At 37.6% G+C, this 12,539-nt stretch overlaps 1 protein-coding gene across 4 annotated transcripts in view; it reads left to right on the top strand.

Moving 5' to 3' along the window:
• LOC140735558 (protein tweety homolog 3-like) overlaps nt 1–12,539 on the top strand; it is a 182,396-nt gene that overhangs the window by 148,666 nt on the left and 21,191 nt on the right. For 2 of the 4 annotated variants that reach the window (XM_073060747.1, XM_073060749.1), the window contains exons 11-13: nt 72–211; nt 9,168–9,350; nt 10,972–11,050. In XM_073060747.1, the coding sequence (XP_072916848.1) occupies nt 72–211; nt 9,168–9,350; nt 10,972–11,050 (402 nt within the window). The remainder of the gene's footprint in view (nt 1–71; nt 212–9,167; nt 9,351–10,971; nt 11,051–12,539) is intronic. The other 2 variants (XM_073060748.1, XM_073060750.1) reach the window with 1 other exon arrangement.

The following is a 12,539-nucleotide window of genomic DNA, read 5'->3' on the forward strand; positions in this document are numbered from 1 at the left end:
GTTGCCCGTGACTCTGGCTTATGGTTTTCCATCTGTATTTCTGGACAATATTTCTTCCTTCTTTACTGCAGGATTATGTGCAGGCTCTGACGGGACTCTGCTACGATGGCGTGGAAGGTCTAATTTATTTGGTTTTATTCTCCTTTGTAACTGCACTGATGTTGAGTTCAATTGTCTGCAGTGTTCCACATACGTGGAAGCAGAGTAAGAGGTATGGTATTAACATTATTATCTGTTTGAATTTTTGTAAACATTTTTTCCACCTTGGTGTGGGGGGGGTCAAATATTTAATATTAATATATGTGTATATTGTTTCCAGTGGAGTACAGAACTACTTACATCTGGTATTACTTTAATTGTGTTAATAAATTTAAAAAGAACAATTGAAATAAAACTGGCCATTCAATGAGCAAGAATTAGAATTTCAAAAAATTGTATAATATTTAACGTAGATGCAATAAAAGGTCAAAGTAAAGAGCTGTATTCAGGCAACTGCTGAGTTTCTCTTAAAACCTTTTGCTAACGACTATTACCATCTGCCTTTAACAGTACCTTTTGGGTTTGAACTGAATTTAAATGATAAAACTGCATGGCTCTGTTGCCTCATATATTTTACTTACTACACAATTGAGATCATTCCGATCTTAAAATAACTTGTATCAAGTCACATTCACCCATCAAATTTGTGTCTAATTAACTCCTGCTTAATCAGTGGTTTGAAATCCCACAGTGGTTTGGTTTCTCCGTATCTAATTTCCCAGTGCCAATGTACCAAGGTCACTACTGACTTGTCACTTAATTGGACAAACCATGTAAATATCTTAAAGATTACAAACAAATCAGCAAGTGATTTTCTTCATCACTTTGCAAAGCTTTTCTATCAATTAGCAAGGAGCCAGCATCAAATATGCTGATGTTGTGAGGCACTTACTTCTTCGGTCCTCTGAGATGGTAGAGTTGGAGTAGTAATTTGGAAACTTTGATGGGACTGTGGTGGTGCCATTGTAATGGATGAAAAGAATGTTTAAAGTGGTGAAGTAGGGAGCCATCATGCAAGTAGCTTTGAGCTGGGTATCTATTCTCTCCACCCACTAAAGAAAGTGTATTGCGTCACATCCCTGACTCCTTTTGATAGAAAAGCTTCGTGAAGTGAGGGAGAACATCACTTCCTGTAGAATCCACTAATTATGATTTGTTTGTCATTTTTATGATGTTTACATGGATGGTCCAATTTAGTGACAAGTCAGTGGTGACCTTGGGATATTGGTGCTGGGTGATTCACCAGTTTTGGTATTTTTGAATTTGAAGTAGTCATGCTCCAAGTTGAAGGTGGCCTTTTCTGATGGCTCATGAATGCCCAGTTGGAATTGTTCTAGGACCATAAGACATCTGACCCATCAAGTCTGCTTTGTCATTCAGTCATGGCTGGTTTATTGTCCAGCTCAACCCCATTCTCCTGCCTTCTCAAAGCATTTAACACACTTACTAATCAAGGACCGATCAATCTATGCTTTAAATATGCCTTGTGACAGCACTGAATTCGATAGGTTCACCACTCTGACCAAAGAAGTTCCTCCTCATCTCTGTTCTAAAGCAATGTCCTCCTATTCTGAGGCTGTGCCCTCTAGTCTTAGACTCTCCTGCTATTGGGAACATCTTCTCCACGTCCATTCCATCTAGGCTTTTCAGAATGCATTAGGTTTCAATGAGACCCCCCCCCCCCCCCCCCGCCCTTTTTTCCTGAACTTCAGCAAGTATAGGCCCAGAAGCATCAAACTAGTTTTTCCCTTTCATTTCTGGGATCATTCTCGTAAGCCTTCCCTGGCCCCTTTCCAATTGCAGCATATCCTTTCTTAGATCCTTGCGTAATTAAAGAAGTGTTATTGAGTTCAGGTATTGGTTTTAATTTACAAAAAAAGAGAAGGTTCTATTATTGTTATATTATGAGGAGGGGTGGGGGGAAATTGTGGTTTTGTGAAAGGAAATTATATCTGAACAATTTATTGGTGTTCTTTGAAGAGAGAACATGGAAGTAATGAGAGACAACCACTAGTTGATGTGCATTAGATTTCCAGAAGTTACTGGATACTGCTCAGATAAGATGCTGCTTAGAAGGTTATTGTGGAAAATAAATGCTCATGGCATAGAAGATTGGCCAACAGGAAACAAGGTAGCCAAAAATGGGTCTTTCTCTGGTTGTTGAAGGATAAAGAATGGTGCTCTAGAGGAATCTGAGAGATAGATACTTTATTGATTCCAAAGGAAATTAGTGTTACAGTAGCATTACAATTGCACAGATATGCAAGTATGCAAATGTTAGAAGAGAAGTAAGAAAGAATAAAAAAAAATAAGTTACCTCAGACAATCTAACAGGAGGGGTGTCATCACTCAGGTTGACTCATAAGCATAACAGCTGAGGGTAAGAATGACTTCACAGCACCCTTTGGAGCAGCACAGTTGTGTTAATCTATTGTAAAAGTGCTCCTCTGGTCAGCCAAGGTGGCATGCAGAGGGTGAGAAACATTGTCCAGAATTGCCAGAATTTTCTGTAGGGTTCTTTGTTCTACCACAGCCTCCAGTGTGTCCAGTTTGACCCCTATAAACAGAACCAGCCTTTCTAATCAGTTTATTGAGCCTGTGGGCATCACTCGTGTTGATGCCATTCTATGGGGCTTTAACTTTTATACAATTTTATATAACTAAGTTGTTTGGAGGCACACAAGTTGCACTTGCTGCTGGTGCAAAAATGGATCACAAGGAGAGTACAAAAGCCTATAGATAGATCAAATCTGTGTTGTAAGATCTGGCAAATAGAGTATAAAATTGCAAATTTACAACTGATCATTTTGGCAATAGAAAATAAAAAGAAATTTTATTTGAATGATGAAAGATTGTAGCACTCTGAAATACAGAGGGATTAGTGCACAATTCACAAAAGGTTAGTGAGGTATAGCAAGTAATTAGGAAAGCTGACAGCTATCTTGTTTATTGTAATGGAAACTAATTACAGAAATGGGGTGGTTATGTTTCAGTTTTAATCGGTAATGATATGAGCAGTGAAGTATTATATACACAATTGGTTCCTACTTGCAGAAGGATGTTGATGAATTGGAAGCACTTCAGAGAAGTACTAGTAGACTAATGCTTGGAATGGGCAGATTGCATTATGAAGAAATGGACCTGGACCCACTGCAATTTGCCTACAATTGGTCGATAGCGGATGAGATCTCATTGGCTCTTCATGTGACCTTGGACAATACTATTACTTAACATCAGGCTTCTGTTTGTTGACTACAGCTCAGCATTTAATACAATCATTCCTACTGTTCTGATCAAAAAGCTCCAAAACCTGGGCTTCTGTACCTCCCTCTGCAACTGGATCCTCAACTTCCTCACTGGAAGACCACACACTGTGCGGATCAGAAGCAATATCTCGTCTCGCTGATAATCAACACCGGCACACCTCAAGGATGTGTGTTTAGCCCACTGTTCTATTGTGGCTAGGCACAGCTCAAATGTCATCTATAAATTTGCGAATGACACAACTATTGTTGGCAGAATTTCAGATGGTGAAGAGAAGGTGTACAGGAGCAAGATAAATCAGCTAGTTGAGTGGTATTGCAGCAACACCACTCCATGTCTGTAAGACAAAAGAATTGATTGTGGACTTCAGAAAGGATAAGATGAAGGAACACACCAATCCTCAGTGAGGGATCAGAAGTGGGTGAGCAGTTTCAAGTTCCTGGGTGTCAACATCTCTGAGGATCTACCTTGGGCCCAATGTATTAATGCAGTTACAAAGAAGACAGGGCAATGGCTATATTTTGTTAAGAGTTTGAGGAAATTTAGGATGTCAGCAAAGACAGTTGCAGATTGCTATAGATGTGCTGTGATGCATTCTAACTGGTTGCATCACTGTCTGGTATTGGGGTGGGGGGCACTGTACAGGATCCAAATAAGCTGGAGAAAGTTGTAAACTCAGTCAGCTCCATCATGGGGACTGGTCTCCGTAGTATCCAGGACATCTTCAAGGAGCGATGCCTCAAGAAGGTGACATCCATCATTAAGAACCCCATCATTTAGGGCATGCACTATCTTATCAGTGCTGCCATCAGGGAAGAGGTGCGGGAGCTTGAAGTCACACACTGAACAATTCAGGAAGAGCTTTCCCCCCGCCATCAGATTTCTGAATGGACTTTGAACCCATGAATACCATCTTACTACTTTTTTTCTCTTTTTGCACTACTTGTTTAACATATATACACACTGTAATTCATTATGAATTTCAATGTACTGCTGCCGCATAATGTGTAAGTGATATTAAATCTGATTCTGAAATGATTAGGCACAACAGGCTTCTATCTGCTGAAGTTCAAGTGAAAAGGGACATGATTGAAAATTGCAAGAAGTGTCCTGATAGGATAAATGTGAAGATGTTTTGTCTTTGTAGGAAAATTTAGAACTTAGTATTGTTTAGAAATGAGAAATAAGACAGATGAGAATTTGTTTCTGATGATCATTAGTCTTTGGAAGTCTCTACCTCAGAGAAATGGAAGCAGAAATCTTGAATATGCTTTAAGGCAGATAGAAGACATTCAGATCAATCATACTTGTGCTGTATGGTGGAGGTAGCTTGAGGGGACAAGTGACCTATTGCTGTTTGTGTATGTGTATATATATTTTTTTCATACAAGATCATAGAGTTTCTTCTCAGTGCAAAGTCAGTATTTCATCAATCCAAGAACTGTGGTCACCTTACCAGTAGCAAGGGTACGCCTATCTGCAGAAAGTAAACTGATGGGAAAATTGGTAACAACATCAGGTTGACATAAGTGTCTGGCCTTTTTGGGTCAATTATGATGCAACAAGGTCACTTGGTGATGTTGTATTTCATCTCCTAAAAGCACTTTGTGTATTTATTAACTTCCATCGTCTAAATGGTGGATAATTTGGAATGCTTATCTACTGAAAAGGAGAGTGACAGCTTTGTTTGTTTAGGGCAGGGGTTCCCAACCTGGGGTCCCCAGACCCCTGTTTAATGGTATTGGTCTATTGCATAAAAAAAGGTTGGGAACCCCTGGCTTAGAGTAATGGAAATTTGCACAAGACTATTTAGCAGAGTTTCAAGACATGATAATCCCAAATTTAAAAAAAATAATGAAAACAGTATGTTTGGTCAGCAAGATTCTATAGAAGTACACCAGCACCAAAACATTAATTTTTTTGGAGTGCATAGATAAATCAATTACTGCAATAACATGAAAACTGTATTCCCAAAGTAGTAGCAGAGTTATTGTGCCCTCTATTGGTAAATGCTTTCTCAGTTGCCACTGCAATCTCTATAATCAGTTTGGCTCCCTTGAGAATGAACTTTACCCAGCATATTTTTTGGTAATTAACCAATTTACCTGTTATAGAAAATACTGCATTAATTTCAGAGTTGGTGAGTGTAAGACCATATTATAAAATGTTTATAATATTTTGTTCCATATGTCTTCTCCACAGAATTTTGGGAGGTCTCTGAAAACTATGAGAACTTCCATACTGCATCTCATCTGTGTTTGTGAACCAAATTCTGAGCTCTGAAAATATGGACACTTCCTGTGAATCTGAATTGAAAGCACAAAATGCTACAAACTTTGCAGATCACATTGAAAACAAACCAAATATTTGTGTGTTGCTGTCTTGAATATAATTAAAACACAGCTGTCTGATGTAGAGAATTTCAAGTCGTGCAACCCTTCAAGAAAAGAAATTCTAGTTTTAATGAAAACTGCATTGCCATGGAAATGACCTGACATATACACTCTTTAGCCAACTGCATTTCTAAAGCACCTTGAATGTAGGTGTTTTACAAGACGGTTACCAAAAGAAGTGTGATGTGCAAGGAATTTGTGGAATGGATGTCCGCCTCTTGATCACAGCATCTTAATGGAGGGAAAAAAGTATAGAGGGGTATTGGAAGAGAATTTCAGGTCTTTAGTTGAATGATAAGCATCACAGATGTCAAAGTATTCATAATTGCAAAGGTCCAAATGTTTTGCTGCCTTATGAAGTTGATTAGATTATAGAGGTTGGGAAATGATGGAGGGTTTTTAAAACAAGAACTAGAATTTTCAAGTCAGTGTTACTAAACTGGAGAAGTAATGAATGTAGGGTTATAAGCTAAAATCCAGGCATTAAGAGGCTTAAATTGTTTTAAGTTTATAAGGAGTAGTAAAGAGTAAATGATCAGAGGTGTGTTGAATTGTCAAATTTAAAGGAAATAAAGACAAATTTGTGAGCTTTAGACGTGGTTTTATGAACTTGATGGTGTAGATGGTACTGGTGTTGGAATTAGATGATCAGGAGTTTCCAGAGATGATATTGGGATTGCAGCTAGCCTTGTTCAGTTTCAGAGTTGGGATAAAGCAGTAGCTTGGAGATAGGATTTGTAGGTGGAATCAAATACACCAGCTGTTATATTCCTATTACTTTATTGAAAGGCACCTTCTACTTATTTAGTTTTTAATATCAGGCAAACAGTTTAGATGGGCTGAAAGAGGTGGTGCTGAGGTTGTAGAACTATTTATTTGGTTGGTCTACATCTGATTATCATTGCCAAATTATGCTGCGTTGCAGAATCACACAGGAGGTAGCAACATGACCTATCTATCTGTGCCAGCTCTTTCCATTGTACATTTTCTTTTCATACAGGTGTTATTCCTGTTTCCATTTTAAAGTTATTACCAAATCTGATTTCAGCACTTTTTTAAAAATAAATTTGTGTGTGATTTAAAAAAAATCCTCATATCAATAATGCTTTGACATGTAGTATTCATTTTCTTTCGTTAACAAACTTCATGCCACTTGGAAAATAATCTCCTCTTCTACCTTCATTAAATTTCGCCTCAACCATCTCTGCTCTGAGATTAATATTTGAGGTTCTCTGTGAAACAAGTTTTTATGCTTAACAATTTATTGTTAAATTCCATCAATACCTTCAGTGAGGCTTTGATATCCAGAATTAATTGCATTTCTCCAACTAAAGCTTAACTAGTGCTTTAAATCGGTTTAATGTGAATGATCTCATCCCCTGCCATAACAATTCTGTGATTTCTAAAACAATTTCCTTCAAACTGCTGGAGAGTGTAGGGGAATAACTTGAATCAAAAATGGTAAAATATGAATGAAATTTGTAATTCAGATACCTGGACTACTAATTCAGAGACATGTTTACATCACACCACAGTGGCTGTGGAATTTAATTTAATCAATAATGTTGACACTCCCAAGTAGATCAGTCTTAACCTTAATAGACTGGGAAAACTGCAGAGAAGACCCAAGTGATTCAGTAATCTCTTTTAGGGAAGGAACTTTGTCATCCTTAATTGGTCTGACATAGATTTGTCAACAGACTTGTGGAGTGTGTTTGAATATTAACTACTTTCTGAGATCCAACGTGGTTATTTTAAAATTTGGTCTTAAAAAAAGGATAAAACTAGTCGGATTACCCATCATGAACCTCATTCTGGCATTGAAACATCATTCTAAACCAGGTTGACTTTCCTCACCAGCTTCTGGAGACTCTCTAAATGGAGAGATCTACTTCAAATACAGTAAAGCCACAGTCTAACATGCTCACAGAATCGCACCTTACAGATGATGTACAGGAGCGTTGGGATCACCACTGTTCTGTATACTAACATTTTGGTGTCTGTTTGGATGCCACGATCATGAAAGACTTGTTTGGAGATATCCAAAAGCTGTTCCAGCGCATTTAAGACTATGTTGGATCTCATCATTAAGGTCGACATTGGAGGAGGGGTGACTTCCAAGATACGGAAAGTGGTCCACGTTTTCCAGGGTTGTTTCGCCAAGTTGAATTGTTGGTTCTATCTGACAACATCTGAAGGCACTTGAAAAGTTCCATCAACGCTGTCTTTGAAACATCTTAAGTATCAGTTGGGAAGATAGAAGAAGCAACGTCAGCGTGCTATATGAAGCAAAAACAACGGGCATTGAAGCCTATGTCATCAAGAATCAACTAAGGTGGAGCAGTCATATTGTTTGGATGAAAGACGAACGTCTGCTGAAACAAATCTACTCCCAGCTTAAAGAACGCAAACGTAAAAGAGGCGGACAACAGAAGAGATTGAAAGACGTCTTAAAAGCCAACATGAAGAAATGTAACATCGACGTCAACAATTGGGAAACCAATGCCAAGGATAGGAAACTCAGACAAACTATCATCCAAGAAGGAACAGCAACTTTTGAAGCCAATAGATGTGCAGAATTAGAAGAGAAGAGAAGAAAATGGAAAGAGAGGCAGCAACAACCAAAGCCTGATCTGCCATCTGGAACTGCCTGTCCTGAATGCGGAAGAACTTTCAAAGCCAAGATTGGACTTGTAAGCCACTTGAGAGCCCATAAATAGATCAGCGGAATGAAGTCCATCATCCTCGACCTCAAGGGATAGCCACGACAACGACAGACAATGGCCCATGTTCCCTCCATTATGTTGTGGTACAAGCGTCCCAAACAATAATGTGGATTACTATAACAAGTGGTCTGTTTGATCTGTGGATGAATTTGGGGCAGCTAAAGCCACAGTCTGGTTCATGGATGTGTTATGTAGCTGGTGGTAATGGCTGATAATGCTAAATCTACAGAGGGTATCTGGTACAAAGATCTAATATTTGATGTTGTGGTGTTTGCTGAGCTTGGCAGTGAGCTTGCAGACGTTTTATTACCGGTCAAGGTAACATCCTCAGTGTGCAGTTGGTGTTTCTCTCTGGGAGTGCTGGTGTTTATATAGGCCCCTGTTCGCTTGCCTTGGCCCTGATTGGCTACCCCTTCAGTTGACCTTTTGAGTTTTATTGGCTCACGTTTTTTTGGCTCCAATATTGTCACAATACACAATCTGTACAGAGCTCTTCGGAAAACTGCATAAATACTGTTGAAGGATGAATGTGGGTTTACCAAAAAATCAGCATTGAACTCAAAAACAATATTAAAAGCAAGATCCAAACATTATATCAGTCACATTTAACACCATAGCACTTGATCCAAAATGAATATGCTAACTCTACAAAAATGTGTGTTAAAAATAAATAAAATGTCAGGTCAGTTTAAATAAGGCTTGCTTGCTTGATTCTGATGTTCTTTGTTCTCCCCTATTCTTGAAGGGGTCACGTTGACGACGATGGAGATGATGATATTGTGAATCCTCAAGGGAGTCGGCAGCAGCATGACAATCTGTACAGAGTTCACATGCCTAGTCTCTACAGCTGTGGGAGCAGTTTTGGTAGCGAGACCAGTATCCCTGCTGCAGCACATACTGTGAGCAATGCCCCAGTCACAGAATACATGTAAGCAACTACACTTTCCTTTTGAGTTCCTGCTTTTTGAATGCCTGATTGAAATTAAACAATTTTTCCTTGAGTGTTCAAGTCCAGAAGAGTTCTAAAACTTTAAGTTAGATTATTTTATGTATGAATCTGGTATAATCAATCATTATGCAGATTTTTTGTGAATGGTCAGGCTATGGAGGGAACTTTGTTTAGCTGTCTGAGCAGAATTTGTTTCTATTGCCATTTATCTGCTAGTTTTATCCAATATAGCTTCCCAACAGGGGTGTTATTCCAATTTTTCTCATCATAATCTTTTTGTAGTATGAGACACTTTTGGGTGTGTGGAGAGGGGGCATTAAACATAAAATAACAGGCAGTTTCTATTGATAATTCTGGAACATGCACTCAGTGGCCACTTTATTCAGTACACCTGTTCGTTAATACAAATATCAAATCAGCCCATCATGTGGCAGCAACTCAATGCATAAAAGCAAGCAGACTCAGTCAAGAGGTTCAGTTGTTGTTCAGACCAGCCATCAAAGTGGGGAAGAAATGTGATAAAGGTGACTTTGACTGTGGAATATCTGTTGGTACTGGACAGGGTGATTTCAATATGTATTGAGAAACTGCTGATCTGGGGTTTTCACACACAACAGTCACGAGTTTACAGAGACTGATGCGAATAAACAAAATTATGCAGTGAGTGGCAGGCAGTTCTGTAGGCAAAGACATCTTGTTAATGAAAGAGGTCAGAGGAGAATGGTCAGACTGGTTCAAGCTGACAGGAAGGTGACAGTCAGTTAAATAACCAAGCGTTACAACAATAGTGTGCAGAACAGCATCTATGAATGCACAACATGTCGAAACCTGAAGTGGATCAGCTGCACCGGGTTCCACAACTTAATAAAGTGGCCACCGAGTGTAAATTGTGGCTGTCATGGGCTCCTGAGTTTTTAAATCACTGTGGTTATGATTTCATACACCCATTTACAACGAATGCCTCATGATTTGAATTCTCAGTACGAATTTTTGAGATTCTTTTGCTAATCATCTACATCGCAAATTTGGAGCATATTGATGAAAATCTCCTTTACAGAATAATTATGGAAAAAACCCTAAAATTTAATCAGTAGTGGGGTCCACTATCAACAGTTGATGAATAAAGCTCATTCTGCTTGAGAATCTCAAGTTAAACTTATATAGTTCTTGTTTCTCAACTTTTGAAGTATCTTTAGTTTTGAAAGCTGAGAGGAAAGCTTTTATACTTGTGTTGTTTCTGTCATGAGACTGATTTCAAATTGGGCCCCATTGCTGATAAAATTTCATACTTTTTCATAATGAATCTGTAAAGGTGATTTTTTTGTGTCACAACCCTCCAAATTAGCAAGGTAGATGATTAGCAAAAAGTCCATTTTTAGGCATGTTTAGCATCTCGTTGTATGCAGAGAGAAAGTGCAGTGTTCGCAACTGATGTTTTTTAAACCTCATTGTTCTATTTTCTATAGAAGTGCAAATAAGTAAAGATGTTGGGTATTAAAAACCTCAAATTCTCCCCAAGATCAGTCTTTTTAGGACAATGCGCCTTTGCTTATTTAGCAAAACAAAATGTAACTTTTTCTTTCTCCTCTCTGTAATTAAGCAGGAGCCAGAACACAACTTACCAGAACCCTCGCTGTGAGAATACACCTCTGATTGGCAGAGAATCGCCGCCTCCTTCTGTAAGTTATTTATTTAGTTTTTGGTGTTTTTCCGTACTAAAATTTGCTTTAAATCCAATGTAGAACTATTTCAATAAATTTAGTCAAATAACAATGTAATTTGAAAATACCATAATCAATTTTTGGTTGCCTAATATACTTGTTTTGAAAATTTATTGCATTTTATATCGATTCTTCAAGAGTGTAGGTAATAGAATCTCCCTCATGTAGGCTTCTCAGACTGTACAGATGTTCTATATCAGATCAATATCAGATACCTCATAGTTTAAACACAGTAGGATTGACCACACTATGTCCTTGCTATAACTTTGTCTGGTATGCTGCAATCTCTCATAATACATGTTCCTTATGGCTCCCTTTCTATAGCAGAACCATATAAATGGCAGTCTACACTCATCTTTATTTTATAGTGAGCTTTTTGTGTGACTTCAGAGAAAGCCTTATAGAGAGGGTCTAGTGTATGCTGGTAAGTGGTGTTAATCTTGCCCAGTATAATGCAGATTATTTTCTATATGAGTTGTATATTACTAGTATTCATGTAAGTTCAACTGAATCCTTTAAGTACATGGTAGTATTTTGCACTGGTTAAATTACTCATATCTAAATATCCAGAATAAATTAGCTGCGATCTTTCTGATCAAACTTTAATAGGATTTAACTATTCTTAATATGCATTTTGTAGTGGAATATTATTGTCCCAGATATTTTAATGGTGCAGAATAAAGGTATTAAAGGATTGAAATATCTAAAATAATGCCCAGATAATGGAAATATATGTCTTTTTAATCCACCTCCTTCCTAAAAACGGACTTGTGCTGTAAGTGAAAGCTAATTTCAATGTATTTATTAACAAGATGCTGTAAAAAGACTTGTATTTTATAACAGGTCAGCTAACAATGCAGGAATTAAAATTATCTAGAAGTAAGAAATAGTTTTATCTTGTGTCACCAACAAAAAGTTCTGATGTGGCGTTGGAATACTTTATTACAGACCTCCATGCGTTTTGTCGTTAACTGCATTTCTTCTTGTCCTTTGTCTGAGTCTTGTCTCTGTTGCTTTTATCATTTCCTCTTTCTAATTTTTATGCTTTATTTTTTCAGCTTTGAAGACCAATATTTATTTTGTATTCATTCTGTTTAGAGTCTTGATCAGGTTTTGGTTAATGCAAATTACCCAAAGAACCCGAGTGGATTTTAGAGTATTTTCTATTTAATAGGACTGATTTGAAAACCAAAGATGCAACTATAACTGATTAACAATCTGATAATGAATATTTTGCACATAGTGAGCATAATATAAATTAATTTTATATTTGGTTTGAGTGGATACATAGAGAGGTATTGGTTATAAATTTACATACAGACATTTCAAAAAGAATTAGATGGAATCCTTGAAATTGCTAATGCAAAGACCTATTAACAGTATGGAGTATTAAAAAAAAAAGTACTTGCAATAGAAATGTTCTTCATGCACCTAAGGAAGAAAATCA

The sequence above is a fragment of the Hemitrygon akajei genome, chromosome 11, assembly GCF_048418815.1.
Source record: "Hemitrygon akajei chromosome 11, sHemAka1.3, whole genome shotgun sequence".
Taxonomy (NCBI): domain Eukaryota; kingdom Metazoa; phylum Chordata; class Chondrichthyes; order Myliobatiformes; family Dasyatidae; genus Hemitrygon; species Hemitrygon akajei.